Source organism: Tyto alba, unplaced genomic scaffold (genome assembly GCF_018691265.1).
Source record: "Tyto alba isolate M040663 unplaced genomic scaffold, T.alba_DEE_v4.0 Super-Scaffold_2, whole genome shotgun sequence".
In the NCBI taxonomy this organism is placed as follows: Eukaryota; Metazoa; Chordata; class Aves; order Strigiformes; family Tytonidae; genus Tyto; species Tyto alba.
Genome location: NW_024881282.1, coordinates 73,257,125 through 73,281,724, shown reverse-complemented (window position 1 = coordinate 73,281,724; position 24,600 = coordinate 73,257,125). Strand labels below are relative to the sequence as shown.

At 35.7% G+C, this 24,600-nt stretch overlaps 1 protein-coding gene across 1 annotated transcript in view; it reads right to left on the bottom strand.

Moving 5' to 3' along the window:
- Window positions 1-464: 464 nt before the first annotated feature.
- CERK (ceramide kinase) overlaps window positions 465-24,600 on the bottom strand; it is a 43,668-nt gene continuing 19,532 nt past the window's right edge. The window contains exons 6-13 of the mRNA XM_042793003.1: window positions 21,261-21,406; window positions 15,179-15,253; window positions 13,258-13,410; window positions 12,692-12,797; window positions 9,919-9,989; window positions 6,704-6,909; window positions 4,236-4,444; window positions 465-3,320 (exon numbers count right to left, since the gene is read on the bottom strand). Of these exons, the coding sequence (XP_042648937.1) occupies window positions 3,221-3,320; window positions 4,236-4,444; window positions 6,704-6,909; window positions 9,919-9,989; window positions 12,692-12,797; window positions 13,258-13,410; window positions 15,179-15,253; window positions 21,261-21,406 (1,066 nt within the window). The 3' untranslated portion in view covers window positions 465-3,220. The remainder of the gene's footprint in view (window positions 3,321-4,235; window positions 4,445-6,703; window positions 6,910-9,918; window positions 9,990-12,691; window positions 12,798-13,257; window positions 13,411-15,178; window positions 15,254-21,260; window positions 21,407-24,600) is intronic.

Sequence of the window (24,600 nt, the reverse complement as noted above, 5' to 3'; positions counted from 1 at the left end):
CTACAACGAATGTGTTTTACTTCTTATTAGAATATGTACTGCATCTGTAATAATGATTGCAATGAAATTCTAAAAAAAACCCATCTATTTACTATATACTATTTATAGTGTAATACATATTTCATGCTGCTTAGAACGGTAGTTTTCCTTCACTTTTTGTAGTTTAGATTTTTCCATGATAAATAACTCTAAATACTTACGTTAAACTTCTTCCTTCCCCTTCAATCTTTAGTCTACCTGGGTACAGTTGCTTAGTTCTAGTGTAAGTCCAGCTTTACTAGTTGCTTTCCTTCACTCTCAGTGTTTGACCACACTCACACTTGTTATCAAGTTATGGTGAACCCAAGTGGAAGCTTACTCCTCCGCCTGGTTTAATATGCCCATGTTGGTTACATTGAGCCAGATCTCTGCCGAACAAAGGTAGGTATTTTTTCAAATTGAGTTTAAAAAAAAAAGCTACTGTATTGCTGTATGACGTAATTTTATTTTTTCAGTGAAATGCCCTAGCGTCATAGAACACATTTTCTAATCTTGAAGCCAGCAAGATTGGGGGGAAAAAAATTAAAATAATTGAACTTGGTTTTCTTATACATAATTTCCATACTGAGACTACATTCACAGAAAAAAAACCCCTAGAATTAAAATGTAAGCAGACATTACTTACACAGCTCTCTTCTTAAACATAAACTGAACATGTCATACAAGTCACATATGGTGCTTTGCTACTACAATATGCTACAAATAGAATTATTCAAATGTAACTATGCAGTTTTTCTATTACCTAAGACCTTTTCATTTTATTACGTTGCGACATCTTTATTATTTACTTCACACTTCATTACCATACTACAATCTTTTCTCCTTCTTTCTGGTAGCTTGTTTCTCAGAAAGGCGACCTTCAATGTGGCTCTTTGGAAACACCAAGCACTCACTTTCAGATATTAAAAATATTCAAAGCATTTCGATATATATTCACAATGAGATTAAGCCTCCATTTTTCAAATAAGGGTGTCACGACTTGCTAGTGAACTAACAGAAAGAGTTGGTTAGTATTTACTCCTGTTCTCATTTATGAGAATATGTTCTGGATAGCTGTAATGCCTCAAAAATGCCCTCCTCATCTGTTGGTAAGCTGAGTGTGCATCATCATATCGTGCACAAGAATTACAGTAACTTAAAGTCTGGGTTCTCTCCCAGTATTTATGGATAGACCACAATAACCATAGAACTTTTTTAAAAAAGGACACTTTCAAAAAATATTTGCATCTGCATAACTAGTAATCTAGCAGAAGGTGTCCCTGTCGATGGCAGGGGGGTTGGAACTAGATGATCTTTATGGTCTCTTCCAACCCAAACCATCTTATTGTTCTATGAATTGCACAGTATCATTTTCAATGGGATTCTTAGTTCAAAAGTACTATTTCACTTATTAAACATGGCTTTAAAAATACAGTATACATAACACTTGTGTTACAAATGTCTGAAATACATTGGATCAATCAACATTTCAACTCATTGCATTAATAAGGAAAGTAAACAGCAGTACTTTTGGAAAAGTATTCAAGTATTTTCCTGAAATACTATATAAAATAACCCGGATCTTAAACTTTGTATGACTGTACTTTAAGCAAATATCATTTGCAAGTGATTTTTTGTCATTTAGAGCAGTATGAATAACACTTTGTAGCAAAGATATAGCCCACCATTTTAATATTACACAAAACTGGAATGTAAATAACTTCAACAGAAAAAAAAAAATCTGCCACTTATAACAATTTTCAAGTGCTTCAGTAATAAAATGACCAATCACCATGGCTTACACAGAACAAATACATGAGACATGAAATTAATACAAGCTGAATAACAGAAGTGCCAATAAATATACATGAATAGAGAATCGTTAGCTGTTCAGATGCAAAAAAACCCTCAGATGCGGTAAGTTTTAAAAAGAACTATACACTTAATAAAAGATAGAAGAGAGCAGGGGCTAACTTCTGATCCTCAAACAGGAATAAATCTGTACAAGAGGAGCAAAATTTAGCCCCAAATCTACACACAGAACATGTATGCGACACAATACACAAATCCATACACAACTTAAATAATCACTCCATAGCTATATATGATAGTCAAATATTTTTTTGTTATAAAAACAAATCAGCACAGTGAATTCAAGATTTATCAGATGCCAGTTTCTTCCCTTGACTTCAAAAAACAAAGTATTTTTTCATACTTAAAGATTTTAAAAACTTTCAATCATCAAATCATATTTTTAAACTTAACGTTCCAAGATCTTATTTTGCAAAGACATTCTAACACATGTAGTAGAATCTTCAAAGAATTGTGTACCAAAGAGAGAAGCTTTTAATACATTAATTTTAGATATTTAAAAAAAAAATTAACATTTGCTGGTGTTTCAGAAGATATTTATATTTTCCTTTGCCTGCTCCTTCCTGGGTATTATGTAAGTATCCCTGTGAGTTGCTTGCAAGACATTTCATTTGCAGTGTGTAGTATTTGGTATCATCCAAACAGTCATAAAACCCTTTATAATCCCAAAAAGCATCATGCAAGGAAGCCTTTATAAATAGAATATATAGGATAAGGTATGATCTGTATACAGATGTGCTTTAATTTTTCAAAGTATTTCTAAACTCTTATTGTTATTACTTAAAGCCAGGAATGTGTGCTTGAATTGCATTGATAAGTTGCAAGATATAGTCAGAATTACAAACTGAAAGATTTTACTAAAAAAACAGATGCGCATGACAACACTGTTGTCCAGAATTTAAGCCACATGCAACTACGCAACACTCCCAGCATAAAATGCCTTCTCAGACACTGAAAATATCTTGTCTTGATATCTTGGTTTGATGACAACGGACAGTCCAATGTTTTATAACATTTAGATATTATTGCAACACAACTGCTAAATTAGCTCTCTAGAAAAGCACCAAGAATTTATCAGTCACTGTGAATACATATACATATGCCAATTCTCTCTTTTCTAACATAGATTACATTGCTCCAAGATATATTTTAATGATTACAATGTTTTTTAAAAAATGACACAATGCAGTAAGATATCTAAAATTATACTGACGCCATAAAGAAAAAAAAAATCTAAAATTTTGAAATACTTGTCAATTTGACTAAAATGCATATTTACTCAATTTTCTTGAGCTTTTATTTTTTCTTCTCCCCACGGAAGGAACAATGTCTATAGTAATTGTTCAACGCTACTCTGGCTGTAGGCAGCTTCATCTTTGCAGTTTTCCTCAATTCCCCTTGCAAATAGTTTCATTAACTGGCAGTGAACCCTGAAAAATATGGAAATCAGTAAGAAATGAAGAGGTACTACATATTTAATTCTAATAATGCATGAATTTCAAGCAATTGAACAAAGTTCTTTGCTCCAGAGTACACAAACTGTGCTCTCATTCTTGATATAATCCTCCCCTGCAAAGAAGTCTGGATGCTTTCAAGTATCCATCACTCCTGTTACTCCTCTTTTCCACACAAAAAGTTCTATGGGGCACTTAGATAAGCTGATCTTAAACAATACATAGTATTTATAAAAATCAGTTTGGAATGCTCAGTGATTATGTTTTAATGGAACACACTTACATGTAAATATTTTGTATTGTGTTTTTGGTTCCCTTTGTTCTGAAAACAACAATCAACCAACCAAAAAAAAAACCCAAACAAAAAAGAAACAAGCTCTTCAAGTTTCACAAATCTCTATTCCCTTTTAATTTAATTATTTGCACAACTGCAAACTTCTTTCTCCATATGCCAAGTCTGGAGATAAAACTCTGTGCTGTGTGTCAAAAAAACAAAGTATGGGACATACTCAATATTTCTATAAGACAAAGATGCTTACTTAAGCTTAATAGGAAAAAAAAGTACGGCTCAGAGTACTCCACTCATTTAAAATGAATCCTCCCAACATCTTCACCTTCAGCACTTCAAGAACATAGTACCAGTTCTTAAGAAGTAAGTATGACTTGAAAGGTAGGGCCATCCATCTATCTCAGTCAGTGTGATTACAGTATACATGGTTGGAGTATTCTCTGGAAAGGACTCAAAAAAGTAACAAAAAAATTAAGTTTATTATCAGAAGACTCAAATTTGCTATGCAGAGGCACCTTTTTGGGATGTCTTTATAAGCATCTTAAAAATCAGTGTAAAGACTTAACGTTTTCTGAAATATGGAGAGAAAAATCCATGCTTACCTCACTTGAATTGCTGAACTGTCCAGAGTTTCTCCATCACAATTCCAGGTGCTATTAGCAATATTACAACAACATGCTGGATGATCTCTGCAGAACTGGCCAAAACGTTTCTTTCCTATGTCTGTGACATTGCTTTCGTTGTCTTCTGAAAGCTTTGATGTAAACTGAAAACTCTTCACCCGATAAACATCTACAAATGAGAAGTCAAACTACAACGAAAAAAAAAAATTAAACCAGGCAATTACAATTAGTTAAATACATTTGATGTGTAAAGGAATTCAGCATGCAGCATTTTGTATTCAAGAAAGTCCATCCACTCCAATTTTCTAGAGAGGCTTACCTGAGGCATAGAGTGATTTTTGTTTTTAAAAAAACTGCAGAAGTCAGAAACAATAAAGCCAAAAAGGAACTTTAATTTTCAATGGTCCTCTTCAAGTAGCTGCAATACTGACACTATATAGATAATCATGTAAGATTCTGACATTATGAGTAAGTGGGGTAAAAAGACTATTAAAATACCTTATAAAAACTATTATAACATGGAATTAAAGTCAAAAAGGTTTGGATTGGATCTCTGTACTATCCTCAGGACCTGTTCAACTACAGTCCTTAAGACACATGGTCTTTCCTGAAAGCCTTCTGCTTCTGCATTTGGAACAAAGGGTGAAAAATCCATGGCAGTGTGATCACATCACAGAGCTGGGTGTATATGAAAATAAGAACAGAGGGCAATATTATTACATTCCAACAAAATAATTTTAACTAATTCATTCAGCTAGAAAAAGTCAGACTATTAAGAGATAGCTCTTATAACAGAGGTTGCAGTTTTACACTACAATATTGTACAAATGCTTTAAAACAGGGCTTGTAAATTAAAGGAAAAATCAAATTATAGGGTATCTGTCCCCACCTGCCCTGAAAGCAACTTAATTATGGACTTAAACATTTAGCAAGATGTAATAAATACAAACATGTCATTTAGCAAAGGTAATGAAGTGTGTCTGTATGCATCCATAGGAAGGGGATGGCAAGAAAACAAAAGTGAACAACACAACACTTTACCCATAAACCAGTCTGTATTAATGTACAGTCACTCTTTCCTTCCTTTTTCTTTTGACATTTTCTTAAGTTTTCAAGCAGGATTTCCCACTATTATGGTAGGCACTAATCTGAGCTGAAGACATATGTACAACCCTGCATTTAATCTACAGTACAAAATCAACATATCCCAGAGAGAAACAGATGGGAAGCACTGGAAGGCGAACGGCCACAATGGCAATCACAAAATGCATCAGAGTTGAAGGGATCTCCTAGATCTTTAGCTCTCTCAGCTTTTAACTATAAACAAACTGTGAAATTGTCAAACTCCACACTTGGAAGCAGTGGCTCATTGATACGATGAGAATCACTAACCAGTGTGCTAATCCAAACAACTTGGTTGCAAAAACTGGTATCCACGGCTGCACAGAGCCACCCATGAATGCTCTCATGTCTCAAGTCTAAGTGGAATGTAGTCTCTTGATAAATATTGGAGTAAATTTGAAAGGTAGCCAGAGAAGGCCTCAAATAATCAAAATTATCAAGGGAACAATGAGAGTGAATGGGAAGGAGTGAAAGGAAAGAGACTGAGAAGAAGAAGAGACTGAAGGAGGAATACAGACACAAACACAATGTCCCAGGAAATGGTAATGAGCAAATACAGGAAAGAGAATCCATACTAATTCTTCTAAGAAAGGACGAAGAATAGCATCATAGACAAGTGAGATTCATTATTGCTTTTATAACTAGATATGACATTAGTCCATTGTTCAGGTAATTTCCAAAACATGTTAATAATAACAGGTTGTAATAAATATTATGTGTGTGTATTCACAGTCATAACTCCGGTTTCAGCAGATACTATAATCCAAAGCAGTGATGAATCTTCCCGTGTAGTTTATCCTGAAAACTACAACATACGCAAGGAAAAATTTTGAAGCTGAATGCATAAAGCTCATATCCTGGTCACATCTATGTATTAAAAGCCTGCAGTTTACAATCAAACTACAGTTCTGGTAACTTTCTTCTAAATCACATTTTTATACAGTTTACAAATAGTGATTTATTATTCTTCACTACTCCTTCTACATCAGCTACTGTGAGTAGCTTTTAATGACAAATACATGGGGGCACAGTTGTGATAAAAATCACTTTAAATATTGTCCAAACAGCAAATATATGGAAAATGTTATGAAACAGCATTCAATTAGCAAAAGTGAAATTTTGTTAGAATGCTATGGCTAAAAACTTTACTTAGCCAAAATGTATTTTTTTTTTTAATGGTACACAGGCTGAGATTATGTCACCCAAAGCGTATAAATTTCTTTTTTTCTAAACTGCTTTGCAGATGTTATTTTTGTCATATAAGAATATTGATATTTACAATTTAGACTGACTCTGGAGAATTCAGTGTCAAACGGAATACACACCTGATCATCTTGGTTTGTATGTCTGACAAGGTACCGCAGAAAATCAAATCTGGAGCATTTACGAACTAGAATGAGGTCAGCTGAACCATCTGCCAAATGAGCTGCTGGTGAAAGACCTTTTGGACTTCGTGGACAGGCACAGCTCATATTTACTGCATTGATGGCTAGAAATTTCCCTTTAATAACCTTCCATTCTTCTTCATGTTCTGAAACACATCAATAAAGGCATGGAGATAGGTTATTATTTGATCTAATCACAAGAACACTAAAAAGAAACCATTCTTGGCAACTTAGAAGTTTTATTGGGCATATTCATACACTGTCAATGCACATCTGAAAAAACCTGAATTAAAAAAAATACATTTGTCATATACTAACAGAGAAAGTTGCTTTCTTCCTTCACAGACTGCGATTATCTGCTAAGACTCACAATTTCTGATATATTAATGTTAAATTCAGGATCAATGATATTTGGCGAAACCTACAAAGCCTTAGGCAGGGAAAAGACAGAGGAAAGTTACAACTCTTGTAGTGTGAAAGTTCAAGTGGATTTTTAACTTTTTAAAAATTTTATTCTTTTCCAACTAGACTATCCTCTCTATTTCCTGATAAACAAATCAGTCATAACAAGAAAAAAATTCAGCTCTTAAATTCAACATTTTGGCACCATTTGCTAAAATTGCTTTAGTATTGCTTGCTTTACTGCTGATTTTTTTACATTGCTTTCAAGCAGGACTTAACAGAAAGAAATAATTTAAATCAGATTCAAAATGTGTATCTTAAGAGAGATGAGAAAGACATAAATGTCAAACTACAGAATGACTTTGTTCACACTGCAGGCAAATGACAAGGCCCTGCTTGGAGATGAAGGTAACTGAACAGGACTTAAGAAACTACTGGAACTGGAAACATCTGTGTCCAGAACTATACAAGCATGTACTTACAAGAAAACCAGGCATTTTTTGATATACAAACCCCAAAACAAAAACAACACTCTTTACTGATAAATGCTTTTGTTGTTTATCTGAGAAACACTAATAATTTAGTTCATAGTGTTAACTTTTGAAGTATGCTTACTGTAATATATGTCTCAAATTACTTAAGGTAGAATACTTACGTAGGTTACTGTAATAGATTGTTTTCACCTGGTGGAAAAGTACTGTTCAGTATAAATTTCAGCATGTTATTTCAAAAAAGCTTCACTGTTCGAGAACAAAGTGAGGGTATTTATCACATTTCAAATGACCAACTGTTTTCATAACCATTCTGCAGGGTGCATCACTGTAATAGTACAAATTATTGGCCCAAAATATATTTCATAGAGCAATCATAAGCAGGGAGAGCATAAATGGCACTCATTCCAACTGTCTATGGTGTATATATACTGCAAGTCGCTGAAATCATCATAAAGTACTAACATTCAAAGCTTACTCAGCACATGAACATAGACTTTCGCACAATACAAAGAAATATGTTCAGTGACAGCCAATGTAGGCATCCTTCTAAACTTATCTGAATTGTACACAGACTAAGCAGGCACAATGAAGGAGTCAGCCAATACACCCTGCTGAGTAAAAAGCTCATCTGACGTGGTAATTTAAAATCCTTTTTATTGCAAACCAAGAGTAGCTGACTGTTATTGTTTGCTTAACAGTACTGCACAGAGACTGGACTGCAAAAAAATCCAGTTACCGGAAGTAAAATGGATTTAGAGTAAACAATGTCCTACATAATCAGCTCCTTAATATCTTGTGCAATGCTGGCTAAAACAGTCTTGATGGGTCACTAAGCTATAGCTTTCTTTTGCCTTTGCTTGACTAAAACTAACAAAATGTCAGATTTCCAAAAAAAACCAAAACCCTAAACACAGCAAAACAATACCAAGAATAATAACCCCACAAAAAAAAGAAAAAATGTCGGCAATTTCTAACTACGTTTATTTCTCAAAAAGACAGAATTTTTTCTTACCAAAAAAAATCTGCTATCAGATTTAGCTCCTAAGAAAATATTATGTAAAGCAATTTCTTTAGCTGAATCTGGGCATAAATGAAAATAACTCAAGAAATACTCCAATCTGGCCATCTGTTGACTATATCAAAGATCTGAAAGCAGTAGCTGGGATGAAAACACTATATAATAAGCATGTGTAACAGGAATTCAAGTTGGCATAAGAATCTATATACAGCCTTCATGCTACCAGTGAATCTCTATAGTATGATGATACCCTTTTTGCTAACAAATGGCTAGAACCTGGCACAGATACTGTGCGAAATAACTGTAATTATAAGATAATCTAGGTCATAAGGACCAAAGGAAAAGAAAAAAAAAAAAAAAGTAAAAGCAGAAGGCAGCAGAAGCAAGCACCCATGTGAAGGCTGCCTGCTGTTTAAGAGGGATTTATCCAAGACTGTGAACTGATACCAGAGGCGAAACGCAGCCAACTGATTCTGCCTATCTTACTCCAGCAAAGCCACAAGTTTATCAGTATCAGTGCTTCCCATTAGGACGTAATAGTTCGACATAAGGACATACAACTAGGAGGATGACTGGACAGAATGCAGTATATTAACAGTTGTTTTAACAAAAGGAAGAGTTATGCGCAAAAAAAATCCATGGATGTATAGACAGGGGTTGGTATGGGGGCAAAAGGAGAATAAGGATAGCATAACTAGAGAAAGAACAGAGAAATCTTGTTTATCATTTATACTGCGTATTGGTGGGGTGCTGTCCACTTAAGTCCACTAGATCAGTTATTATTTGTCCAAGTTCACTGCCTTATATTTCTTTAACAAACAGCTTTACATAGGGTAACTTTTATGCTAACAAATTTTTAATCCTGATCTATTCTAGAAGTTAATGAACTGCTTCCTTATACACTACCTCACAGTTTATCAGTTAAGTCCTCACAGTAAGAACAGAGTCCTAGCTCACAGAGTATATCTTTCCTAAAGAAGAGAAACCAAATACATTGAAATATATAAGTAATTAGTATAATTTTATCGGAATTTTCTGAGATTTGACTGGAGGAGACACCTTACCTATTTTTCACATATTTACATGTGTTTTCCTTAAACATAAAGAAACAATGGATTATATAGTAACTCACAATGTTTAAAAAATAAAACCCAAAACACACACACACACTTCAACTGATATATTATGAAAAATAATAATTTGTATAATACTACACCATCCTACTTTTTATGATAAATTACCTTCATGTTTCAATCCACATTCCTTGTGCTGTTCCATCAGCTGTTGCTCACTTTTCTTGCAAATGTAACATCTGAAAACAAAAATACCATTCAGTTCCTGAAAACAAAACTATTATTCAGTTCAACTTTTGTTATTTTACCCAATTATTACAAGATCTTCCTCTACCACAAGCTTCAGCATGGCACTGACAACCCTGATGTGGCATGAACCATGATTGCCCTGCAGGCAGTATAGGTACGTAAGTACAGTGTTGAAGATTTCTCAACGTCAGAAATAACTGCATCAAAAAGCCAGGTTGGAAGGGACCTCTGATGTGGACCAAACCTCTGCTCAGAACAGGTCTTGTAAGATGGGGATGTTCAGCATCTTGTTCAGCCAAGTTTTGAATATCTGCAAGGGTAGAGTCTGCAAGACCTCTGGGCAACTTGTTCCAATATTTGACTGCTGTAACAGTGGAAAACACTGACATACTGGAGCCAGTCCTTCATCTCACAAGTGCTGAGTACAGGGGAAGAATCACTTCTGATTTGTTGGCTTTTCTTTTGCTTATAAAGGTCAATATAAGGTTGGCCTTCCTTGCTGCAAGGACACCCTGCTAACTCAGGTACTGATGTTATCCGCCAGGATCCCAAAGTTCTTTTTGGCAGAGCTGCCTTCCAGCCAGTACTGTTGCATGGGACTACTCCACCCCAGGTACGTGACATTTGCCTATCCTGAACTTCAGGGGGTTCCTATCAGCCATTTCTTCAGCCCACCAAGGTCCCTCTGAATAGCAGCCCTGACTCAACATGTAAACCACTCCTCCCAGTCTGGTATCATCCACAGAACTGCTGAGAGTGCACACTCTGCCACCGTCCCAGTCATTAACAAAGATGTTGCACAGTATTAGCCCCAGTATGGATCCCCAAGGCACATCATTAGTAAGTGACTGCCTGTTGGACTTGCTACTCACAACCTTTCTAGGTAGTCTAACCAGTTTTCCACCCATCCACTCGTCTAGTCGACACCTCATCAATTTCGTTTTAAGAATACTACAGGAAACAGTACCAAAGGCCTTGCAAAAGTCAAGGTATATCACCCACTGTTTCCCCCTCATCCACGGGCTTGGGGACCTATAAGGCCTGAGGGCAGAGTATATCAGTGAAAATCGAGGCAAAGGAGTAATTTCCCATCCTTTTCCATATCTTTTATCACTAGGTTCCCCATACCACTAAGCAGCAGGCCCACAGTTCCTTTAGCCTTTTGTTATGATTGGTATACTTATATAATGCCTTTGTAAGAAGTAACACCCTTCAAAGCCCCCACTGATTTAAACTCCACCTGAGCTTTGGCTTTCTCTGTTCCATCCCTGAATGTTTAGGCAACGTCTTTGTGTTCTTCCAAAGTAATCCATTCCACTTCCACCTTCTCTTTACTTCTGAAATTCTTGCTCATCCACATTGGTTTTCTATCATGCTTACTCAAGTTTCTGCATATCAGAATGGACTGTTCTTGTGCTTTGAGGAGGTCCCAACGAACTCTCCTGGGCTTCTTTGTCCTCTAGAGCAGTCTCCCATGGAATCTTGTCAAGATTCCTCAATAAACCAAAACCTGCTCTCCTACAGTTCAGGGTTGCAATTCTACTTTTTGTTTCGCTTACTTCTCTCAGGATTTTAAACTCTGTAATCTCACAGCCACTGGTGCCAAAACTGCCCTCAACCGTCGCACCCCCCACTTTCATTTTCTGTAACAAGACCAGCAGAGAGCAGAGCACTTCTCCTAGTCAGCTTGTCAATCACTTGCATGATCACTGTCATCACCATACTCCAGGATTCTCCGTAACTGCTTGTGCCCAGCCCTACTGCCTTTCCAGAAACCACCAGGATGTATAAAATCCCCTGTGAGGCACTAGGCACTCTTTACTCTCTGAGACCTGGATGACAGCTTTCACCCTCTGGAGTTTCCCTTGCATCAAGGCATCTGATGGATCAGGACAGCTGCTCCAGCTAGTACTGGAGACTGTGATCTGTAGCATGTCACAGCACTAACACAGCACAGTCTCAACAAGTTCCACACAGTTTCTGGACAAAGTTTCTGGGTCCTCTGTATCCTGCTGTGCTGTTTGCTGCTGTGACAACTACTGTATCTCTGGTAGTTACATTCATATATAAAGAATAATAGTAAATACCAGTGCATAACTTCAAGCAGGTGAAAACAAAAAGAAAGGAAAGAACACTGGGATATTAAGGTAGGCCCCCAATTGGAGAAACAAGTGAAGAATATCACACAGAATTTATACAGCATAGTAGTAGTCTATAAAAAAAGGATAAATAGACTGATTCCTGAGAGGGCCTATCAGGACAAACCATGTCAGCTGTTTTCATAGCACTAAAACAATCACTAAAATTGCTAGATCCAATTACAGTGTGAACATTTGAGAATTTCTGAGCAATTATTTCCATTTGTAGAAGTTATGAGGCATCCAGACTCTTCATTTATTATCAGTGTCACAGCATAGTACCCTCAGCATCTTAGAAACTGCATACTGCGCTGTTACACTCTGCTTCACTTAAAATTGGGGGGGACACCAGCTAACAAAATTTTATTACATTTTTTTTACTGATCTGATAAAACGAGGTGTTCTCTTTAATGAGCCAATACATTTTTTTTACAAGCTCGTCTCTTTCACAGTAAGTGCTCTCATATTAAAAACAACATTTCTGTGACCTCTATTTACGTACAGGCCTTTTCAAATAGTTCATGTCAAATATCCGGAGATAAACATTAGCTTACCCTGTTCTACAGCTATCTTTATCTCGTGGAGATCCCAGTGTGTGTTTTGCTGGTTGAAAAGAAATTGTTCCTTCATAGTAATGATGAGAAAGAAAAGTCTTGAAGCCTACGTAAAAAGGTATTAAGCAGCATTAAGTCATTATAAATCCACACTGCAAGCACCTCAGCATACATCCCTTGATTGTTCCTCTCTTTCCTTCTCTAAGGACTGCAAAACAATAGTTGCCCTCCCCAAGCTCACAGCTCTTTGTGTTATGATGTTTTAGACTCTAAACAACATAGCAATAAAACACCATCCCTGCAACTTTTTAACATCTGCAAATAGTGCCATTACTTTTCTTGACATCTTTAAAAGCCAACTAAAAATTTTAGCTATACATCATTGCTGAATCTTAAAATTGGCCTACACTACATAAATTTTACATGGTACTACAAAGAGTTTAAAATCAGGTTCAGTCTGTTTCTGATGTTTAAAAACTTCAGAGAAGGTTGGTTCAAAGAGAGTACCTCAACTGCTCCAATATGTTTACATGCTGACAAAAGAATGTAATAATTACACAGGTTACCTGAGTAGTCATATCTCATCGGACCCATCCACCGCTTCTTTTCACTATCTTTTAATATATCTCCATAAAAACCATAACCCAGCAATGATACAGAGTACTTCAAAAATGTGTTGTTATGATGTACAGAAGAGACATCCAGAGGCTGACAGTCACCTATGAAGATTAGAAGTGCAAGGTTCTATTAAGGCTTATTTTGTTTGCAGCTGCAAACATGACAGTACCTTTAATGTTATATTTTTTTATTTGAAAAATATTTGTATGATGTATTTATGTCATGACATATATATATATACATACCTCACATATCTATATATATTTCTTATACATGCAGAAAGGAAAAAAATATTTTTAATAGTAATTTCATTTAGTATTTAAAAAGCATTAAGCTCTAAGTGAGAAGAAAGAGGTCAGTATGCCAAAAATATATAATGAAGAATTTACACTCATTTACCATGTAGCAGTAGGAAGAGTTGTTATAGAAGAGATCAATGCAGTACCTGTTCATCTACCAGATACTACTTAATCCTGTATGTCATACTATTAGAGGATAATTCAAGCTGGAAGGGACCTTAGGAGGTTTCTCATCAAATCACCCACTCAAAGCAGGTTCAACTATGAGGTCAGATAGGTTACTCAGGGTTTATCCAGTCAAGTCCTGAAAATCCCTGAGAAAAGAGAGTACGCCACCTCTCTGATGTCCTCATAGTGTAAGCTTTGGAGTGGTGGTGGGCTTTCGAGGCATATGTTGTTTCTTTGCTTGTTTGTTTTTTTGCTTGGTTTGGGTCTTCTATTTTCTCTTGTTTCACTTTATGCCCACTGTCTTTCATCCTTCCACCACGGACTACTGTGAAGAACCCTTTACGTAAGTGAGAAACACCTGAGAATCTAAATACCTGTGTATATATGCATGATTAATAATCAAGCTAAAATACTATGATATACTATGATGTACTAAATCCATCTCTCTAATCCTAGTCCAATGGCCTAAACTCCACATATGCTGAACAGAGGTAACCATAGGATAGTAACAGGGAAGCACACCTGTAAACCTTAGCTCCTAAAACTGCAACTGTTAAGCACTCAGTAATAAGTGATAATGAAATAATTGTTATTTGGAAATTCTATCCTTTATGCTTATGCAACACCATTAGAACTGAAGACCACCTTGCACAATTTTTCAAATTCAGTACTAAGAACTGGGTGACTATGATTCTTCAGTATGTGGCAAGATAGGATGGACATCACAAATCGCAATGCATTGAACATTCCAAGCTGTCTCCTCCTGCTCCCGTGCAGTTCAGGGACTCCATTACTAGACGACTTCGAGAAGTAGCAATGTCAGCATCCCTACTGATCACAACACGTCAAAAAGCATTTATTGAAGCATATTTATTTTCCTCCCTAGTTCCTCCTCAAATATATGACTTACAGACAGTAAAAATGGGGAATTGCCAGCTAATTCCAGTCAAGCAGAAGCCTTGGCACGGAAGCATTGAATTGCACAGGACGAGAGGGCAACTAGTACAAAATACTACTATTCAAGCGTACATGCACTTGTCATAGTTTTCTCTAACATAGATATGTATATATAGAGATGTAGTCCAACAACTTACACTGTTTATTGTATTTTACTGCTATTTTCAAAAGCATGCCAGAATGCATGAACACTTAAGCACCAAATATAAAGTTTCAAAATGTTATGAACCCTTGAAAATAATGAATAACAGTAGAGAAAGCAATTAATTTTTAACCTCCTGTATTTCAAATCAGAGACTTGAATCCCAGACAGAAACTCTGTATTTCAACTCAGCTGTTACATCTAAATTATATTTCACAGACGTAAAGAAAAAAGTAAATGAAATTACTATTTTTGGCTATTTTCATAATTTTTATAACAAAACAGTGAACTGTGACCACCCACCTACAATAATATGAAGAGCTGATGTTACTGGATCGGAAATGCCAACAGTTGAATAGCATATGCAATCTGTTGATCCTGAAAAATAAAAAACTAGATATTAATTTATATCTTTTTGAAACAAGTATTATTTGTCGTGGTCCTCCAAATAAAAGCTTTACATTCCTTTGGCTTGCACCTTTCTATTTTATGGAACAAAGTAAATACAAGGATACAAATATTATTATATAAATTGTAACCTTTTTTTTCCACAAAATGAGTAGAATCTATTTCTCTATATACAAAGTACAACGATTTTCACTATATAAGTAACAAATATATAGCAATTAGTGAAGTGAAATTTTTCCCATCCTTTCCAAGAAAATAATTCCTTTAAAGTTAAGTCTGGAAACCTGAAAACAAAAAATTACTCTGTCCACATGTATGTTCTCAGATTTACTACTGATGCATTAGATGTAGGGCAGCTCAGATACAGACTACTTCATTTCTGAGCCCTAATCAATTTGAAATAGAAAACTAAAAATGAAGGAATGAGCAATCATTATTTAAAATACACTTTTGGTTCTCTCTCACTTCAAGAACAGTCTGGGTATATACAGTTATCAATAGGATTAGAGAATCCTTTTCCCTCCGACTCACTTCGCAGGAAATGGTCACCACCTCCCCTAACAGTGAAGGGCATGAGAGGAGCTTCTATCAAGTAAACGCTATGCAGAAGCCAGCCACAATGAAAAAGAAGCAGCTCCAGGAGCCAATTAAAGAGAATATAAATACAATAGATCTACAGAACAAAAGAAACAGTGTGATTAAAGAGATCTTTCTCTGCAAGACTGAGGTTCAAGATGGTGTAAGCGTACCATTACAAGTACATGCCACTGCACAAGAAACAGGACTCCAATTTCTCTCAGTATCCTAACAGGCAAGGTGCACAGATTATGTTATCATGCAGAAAATATTAAGTAGAGTTCAGATACCAAAGCCATGCTTTACTGCCAATTTTTTCATTTTGCCTCTTACTTTCATAAATTTCAGTTAGGCAGAAGATTCTTGCTGCTTATGAAAAGAAAAACAAACAAACAAAATAGCCACTAGAAGATCTCACCTGACCTTTTACTGCTCAATGTACAAGTGTAACATTTCATTCAGCCTTTCCCATTTCTTCAATATCTGTTTGTATTCTGCTGCTAGAATCACCTTAGTCACGTTTGTCTTGATGTAAACAGAGCTTCCAAGTAGTCTTACATTATAGGTGGGAGGAGAAGAGGAGAATTCATGCAAGCTGTACTTTAGCACCGGAGGCTTATCTCCCCATACTCTTCTGTAGTCAATTAGAAGCTGATTTATCTGCTGGGCAATTTTATAGAACTTATTTTAATATCTATTCATTAACTAGCAAGGGAGGGCTAAAATTAGATCTGAAGTCTGAAATTAATTCTAAGATTCTAAAATGGGAGACTGGGGAAGACACCAACAGTGTTTACCAACTGTCAAATCATCCCTCTTTCTCAGACACATCAGTGGAGTGCCAACTATAAACAGTAAAAAGTTGCTGTTTTTTTTCTCTCTCAGAGACAGCAGTATGGAGCAACAAAACCAGTATCATTCCTTACATACATTTCAAAAGAATATAACTGGTCATAACACCAGACCAAGCATGAAGCTAACAGTAGTAGTTTAAAGGTCACAAAAATGTTAATAATGTCTGAGAATTTGAATCTCTGAATACTTCATAACCAAATAGGAATTCTAGACTATTTTGGACAAAAATTGGTCTTCTCCTTAGTTTTAAATTAGGTGGGTCTTGAGTAGATTTAAAATTTACTACTGATGAAACTGCACTCTGAGTAGATGCACACGCAAAACCCACCAAAATCTGGCTTATTTTATCCATATAAATCTGATACAGAAAGCAGGATTACAATGTCAATATAGGTTGACTAACATCCCTTGATTAATAGTTTAGGATTGCCAGAACACTCAGTTTGGGGAAGGAGCTTTTGTAGAGCATGACTCTTCACTAATGTTAGGTGGTAGGTGTTGTTTGTTCTGGTTAAATGAACAGAAAAATTATATACACAGTCTGCCAGATTTTCTTTGGGGATTTTTAAGGGCAACAGCCTGAGTGAAGGAAAAGACAAGATGTTTTTATGGGTTGCACAGAACTACATGTGAGTGTGAAGAAAGCACTTAAACTGTTTGGTAACTGAGCCCTAAAATTCATTAAAAAAGATCTTCAGTGCGGACACTAATTTTTACATTATTATGCTAGAAGAAAATCAGCATGCGAGGGAATGACTAAGTTTCAGGTTAAGACACCTAGAAGTAGCTACATGTGTACATGTAACACTGCAGACTACGTCAAAGCTTCCATTCTGGTCAATGAGATCTTGTCAAGAACGTTGATGGCAGCTTGCGCTTGATTCAAGGTACTTGCACACAGGCCCCATTTGAAGGGCCTTAGGAAACGAGACATCTACACAAGACAGGCAGATGCCACACAAGATCTACAGGCTCTACTGACCAAACTGACCAGATGCCTCCTGGCTAGAATATGAGTTTAGATGTCCATCTCACCTGCAGACACCGAAACATAAACTTAAAAATCTGACAGCAGTTGACAGCTTTGTCATCCTGTTCTATGCCAGATTTAGTAAGAAGAATGAATTACTTTGGCTTACTTCAGAGGGTATAATTTTTATACTTAAAACATGTGGATGAAACCTCAGTGCCGCATGTCGTAAGAGAAAATATTCTCTGTTTTTAAGCTCTGTGGAGTCATACTACTACTCTGAATGCAGTGAGAAACCATGGCTGAATGTGTTTTTAAGGCTAGATGGCACTAGGAGGAAGTAATAACTAAATGGGGGTTTTCGTATGTGTGTTGAATTGTAGTTACCACATCGCAGTGCAAAAATTTGTCAGGTTACTACAACCTCTAAGGACTCTTGACAGCAAATCCGTTTACAACAGCAATCAGTCAATTTACACTGGCAGATTTGATGAATGGCTTCAACTAAGAGAAATTTGGAAGTTAAAACTGCCATTTGAGTAGAAGCCTTTAATCATGTCAATAAACCCACAAGTTATTTCATAAAAATGTACCATAAAGCATAAGAATAAATTATATTTTTTTAACCAGAAGACACACTAAAGGAAGAGACTGTCTGGGGACAGACACATCTGTTAAAAAAAACCAAGGGGCCAAGCAGGGGCTTGCTCCAGAAAGTCACAATCGTGATTTGCAAGTAGCGTATAACATTAAAAAAAAGAGCCTGCATAGTGGGATTCTGCCTGTGAAATAAAACTACTCAAAAATGGTCATATAGATGAGAGTGTTTTAGCATTAAATCTCTTTCATCTGTATTTTCAAACCTTTGTACAACTAAATTGACAGTTTCTGAGCAAAGATTAAGTCTGCTGAATTGAGTGTTAGTTTGAATAAAACTCTGTTTAATCACAACCACAAAACACAATCTGCCATGTTTCTGTTAACACAGCTTGACATTAGGAACTAAATGATAAAAAGGGCAAAACCACTGATTCAGTGTCATCTTACCCCAGGATCCTGTCCTCACTGAGTAAACTGTCTCCATATATCAGAAGACAGACAGAGCTTTAGAACTTAATCTCTAAACTATGGGTAGTGTTTGTTTTTAGTATCTGTTCATGAGTTCTCAGGATTTTAAGAAGGCTGGTTATAAAGAACTAAAATGAGCATCATGGATGAAGTTTTTCTAGATGCATGATTTATTTCTTTATTCCTTTTGACTTGCTCTATTTTAGAACTGCCAGTTTAATTTACAAAAAAAAAAAAAAAAAAAAAAAGTCTTTTTAAGGATCTCACTTATTTTGGAACAGAGTTCTTGCACTAGTCTGGCAACTAGGGGATCTGTTGAGATCAATACATGGTTGGAATGCCATTACATCAAGCAAAGATGAACAGAGAGCAAGCAACTTCACCAAGGGCTAGGGAAAAAAAAACCCTCTTGCTGCCTTTCTGACCACCCTGTAATGCATAGGTTTGGCTATTTCATACACAATTTAAGGTCTCTGTGATGGCTAGACGTGTTAACAAAGGGTTAGTATTTTTTCAGTGATTTGATTCCCTTTTTCAGTAAATAAAGACTTTCCCACATTTTCAGTAATGGATCATTTTAAATATTGTACAATACACAAACAGATCAAGATGTCTTACTCTCTGTACTTCCAAAAACTTAATTAATACAACTTCAAGGCCAGCTTCCTTCTATACCATTATAAACAATTTTTGAGGGATCTGAATAATGACTTGGAGAAAATATTTGAATCATTGTTCTGATTAGAAGGCTGTACCTCATGTTAGTTCAAGGAATAGAGCATGCAGTATACGTTCAAATAGAACACAGCTACAGTGGACAAAACACAACAAACAAAACACGAAAGTGACTCGATACATGTTAACAATATAAAATATCTGTGAAGATCATACTTTTTGGTTGCAATTGGAAAAAATGCATTAAGAAATTGTTGAAAAAGCAAAGTTAATCTTTCCATTTTAACATGTTTATAGTTAATTTCCTAAGGATAAAGAAATAGCTTTTAATACTGAGATTTTGTTTTTTTCAATTGTATCTTCTTACGGTCACTGACATCACCAGTAGGCAAAATCTGAAACCAACTATGTAAGCAAAAACCTTTAGACCAAGGAATTTGCCCAAATAAGGGCAATGAAGGGTAGCACACTTCACATTCTGTTCTGGTTAAGTTTATTATACAAACTGATTTTAATACAAAGTTTTAACAAATAAAATCAGAATATACTTAAATATAGTAATTCTGTTACACAGAACCCTTCGTGTGCTAGCTAACATGGAGAATGAAAAACCATAAGGGGATATTCCCACTGCAATTTTTATCTATCAAACCCTTATTGTATTGCAAACAGAAAGGGTTAAGCTTCTTCTGAGCAACAATTCAGGCCATTTGGGTTTGGAGACATTCTTCACAAAGATATAATGAGTACAAAATTAATCACCTAAAGCCCGAAGGTATATATATACTATTTCACTTGCTGTATTTTTACATACTGTGCTAAATTTTATCATAAAGTCTGTGTTTCAGTTCTAGTCAGAAGCACACAACGCTTATTTTGTATCCCAGTTCTTTAATTCACATCTCAAACGTCTGACAATAAAAAGAGAACAGAATAGAAAAGACACTGAACTGACTATTTGTCTTTCCACAGAGTCCTCAAAATTGCAGATGCTATTAAAGAGTTGCAATACTGAATCCAGTGCTGGAAGAGGGTCATATTTTAAGTCCACTTCTGAAGGAACCTTGGGGACGAATTGGGCAGGTGAGACAACACCTGAGACACTAGATTTAACAGAAAGACTGATCCAAAGAGTGCCTATGGTCAATAAAAAAGTAAGGTTATCACCAAAGACCTGAATTCCAAGAATAAGTTTTCTCAAGTGCCTCTCAATGACAGTAGTTAGGGTTGCCTGAAAAAGTGGCTGACATTAAGAACTGTAAAGTTACATCACCTCTAAAAAGGGGCAGAAACTGAATCTTGGTCTGGAACCTGAGGACTGTTCCTCAGCTGTAGTTGCCTTATGCTTTCTGTGATGACAACTGGCTAGGGGGAGCGGGGGAGAAAATAAAGGAAGAAATCTTAGCATTTGTTTGGAGTTTGACAGACCACTGGGAGATTCTCATTACAATTCTAACTACATTTGTGGAGTATTTGGAACTGAAGAAATATTTATCAGGTAAGTCTCTGTTCAGTAAATTCACTCACTAATGCGTTCAGCAGGGCAAAGGTATTACTGTCAACATCTTATCTTGTATTAACATACAATAAACCACCAGAAGAAAAAAAAAGTTATTAAATTTTAAAGTTGCACATTAAGATTTTACTTCCTTTACAAAGTACCCTTCCCAAATAAAACTGCACGTGATCAATAATTATACGGAGATACAAACAGCTTTAGCTAGGTGTCTATGGAAAATCATTGCTTATATCTTCCCTCAGGCCTAAATTCAAGAAGTTATAATAAGAAATTTCAAGAATAAATGAATAAACTGAAAGTTAACCCTTTCTTACCAGCAGGAATTATGCCAATCCTTATATTGCACTGGACTAACGATGCTTTGGGATTATTTTGGTCTATGCCAGAGTCCTTCTGCATTCTTCCAATGAGACCATGCATCACTTCACTGAACATGCCGTCCCCACCAACACAAACAACACTGCCAGGAAACACAAATTAGAATGCACACTAACAGTCAATAAACAACACGGCAAGTGTTCTATTTAGGGCATGCACTGGGCACATCAAAAATAGTTTTTCTATTCTTCTCCTCCATTTTTACAGAATATAGTAGCCCACAGCCAGCTTGGCAATTAACAAAAAGCAGAAAAAAAAATTCAAGCTATACAACTGCAAATGCACCTAGACATGTCTGTAATGTTAGAAAAAAATGTTGGAATGCAACCTAAAAAAAAAAAAAAATCTTTATCCTCTATTGCTGTGTGCAGACAGACAAGTATCAGTGGAAATTCACTATACAAGGAAAACACTGAACAGGACTGTACATATAGCTTTCTAAGTAAACAAAATGGAAATAAGGTACCTTTACTAAAAAGGGAAAAGTAAGTTAATATTTGTGGCTTCAGACACAAGTATATTTTGCACTATTAATTTAATAGGGATATAAATTATATGAAAGTCAAAAAACAGAAAGGTGCATGCTTGCATGCTCTTCTGAACATGCTGAGAGCCCATCAAACAAACAGAAGTCATGTATATCTACATAACCATTCATAATGAAACACAGAGTTCTGAATGTTACCAGATGCAAAACTTTGTTTTGCAAACTTAATTCAGGTCAGAGCTGGTGCAGCAGCTACACAGATCCTCAATATGTTAAAGCTCAGCAGAGAGTCCACAGCCAAGTAAATACTAGGAAGTAAAAGACTATTTTACAGCACTATACATTTCATGAGCAGTAATCAAATGCACACCCTGAACTCTAAAAGCATAAACATTCTTTAACTGAAAAACTAATTCAAATACACTTTAAAGGAACACATGACAAATCCAAAGATATGCATGTAGTCCCCAGCATAAATGTTTAAGAATGTTAACTGATATCTATAGCAATTGTTTCCAACGCATAAACTCTTACCTCTTCCACACAGTCAGCTACAGATATTTCAGAATGAGCGCTTATTTTATAGGACAAATTAGCTTATTTAATTTTTAAGTATCGATGATTAAAATTTACTTATTATTGCATTTTCCGCAGAAGGAAAGCTTGAAAAAAACCATTTGTTTTTTCATGATTGGAGAGGACAGTCTTAAAAATATACACTGTCCAGCTCTAAGTCGAGACCTAAGAGACTGGGAGAGAAGGATGTTTGTTTTTTTCATTTTTATAATTAATTTATCTTCTCATAGCTTAACTACATTATTCATCAACTTTAGCCTGTCTCATCTTTCCCTGAAGACTCTAAGAAAGTGGTTTTGTGGACAAAAATTTCCACGTCAGTTCAACGTTAATGTTGTCTCAGTAGGGTTCTATTTATAACAAATACTATATCCAGGCTCAGAGATTACAATGATATAAATGTCTATACCTACTAAGGGTAAGTAGTGACAGAGAAAGAAGTTCACATACACAGTATCAGCATGACCAAATTCATTGCAAACATCAGATGAATAATGTGCAAGTCACATGTTTGATGGCTCCCTAGTGAAGAACTACTGTAAGAGAGATCTTAGAGCGATTCCTACATTATGGGTTTATTTTTCTAATGGACTAGAATTTCACTTTTTAGACAGATGAAAACAATAAACTACAGACACTAAAGGACTTCAGGAGAAGCAAGTCTACAAGACAAATTAGTTTTAAAAGAACTATGGCCCCTTTTAATCTCAACCATTCTGTGAACTAATTCAAGAACTAGGGAAAAAAACCAATCTGAAACAGTTTTACGAAAGCTTGTGCAAGAGGCATATGGATAAGGAAGGACAGTGATTCATACATGTCAGACTTACTCTAAACTTGATCGTTACCTGTACAATATTACAACATGCTCTAACTGTTCTGAACAATGATGTACAAAAACCTGCTATATTGTAATGGAATTAATACTTTAAGTAACTGTCTTTAAAGAGAATCTGTTCTGTCAGTGAGCTATCAGACTAGCACACTCACCACAAGAAATTCTTATAAGGGGAAATGGGAAGAACAAAGAGGAAACATGCACAAGAGTTTTAAATAAGCTGTCTTAAGTAAATACACTTGGAAAGCAGTTAAGCAGTTATCAATAATCCTGTTCCAAAATTACAGGCATGGCATTAACAAATAGGGAACCTGGAGATTAAATGAAGAAACTCATCACTGAATGAAGGGAAAGCCACTTATTAGAACCAATCTAAGAACACAGAGGAACAACAATTAGATGTAGGAATCCAAAGAAGCTTTTTCTGTGCGTGAGAAAAGTCAATCAAACTTGAAGAAACACATGCATTTATGCAGCTCAACCATTTTAAAAATCTTCCATAAAAGCACGTGATCTGTTATTTAAAAAGTAATATTAATACAGGAACTCCTTCCTAACATCACTGTTCACCTCAGAAACAGACTTATATATGATGGACAAAAATCAGGCTTGGAAAGACGGATTACAGTTCCCAAGCTAACTGCTGCGAAGGCCTAGCCTGGGAATAGAAGAATCATGAGATTCTAAAAAGATGCAGTTCTCTGGCCAATTGTTTAGTTCAGTCATGTTAGAGAGAGAAAACTAAAACATGACACCAAAGCAAATAAAAAGCGAAAAAAAATTCTACAGTATGAGACTGTTTGAATCCACCAAAAAGACTTCAGGTACCACTACGATTGGTCACTGCCACTTGTAAAAAATAATTTGCTAGGAGTGGACATGGACATACTTTTCTGCTCTGTACTGGAATTTCACCAACTGTCAGAATTATCTATTTCAAATCACTTAAGATTTTTCCTTTTCATATGACTTAACTAGTTTGTTCTAAGATTCCAGTTTCCCTTCCCTGCATTTCTGCAAAATTACGAAAAATCCCAGTATAGTCAAAACTGCTTATTTAAGGTCAATTCATTTTAAAGCTGGTGGAATCTAGGAACTCAACATGTGAATGTAGTTTCTTACTACAACAATTTGTCAACATCATGCCCTCACTTGATTTATACAATACTTACAGATCTGCTCCCCTAACAAAAGCACTCTGGTAAGATAGAAAGTGTTTTAGTTTTGCAACTTACCAGTTTAAATGTACCTGTCAACAAGCACAACAAGAAACTGTTTTAAAATACTGTAGTTACGAGAGTTTATCTACACAGGTTCTGCATACATTTTCATGATTTTCCAGTCATATAACTTGCTTTATGTCACAAACTAGAAA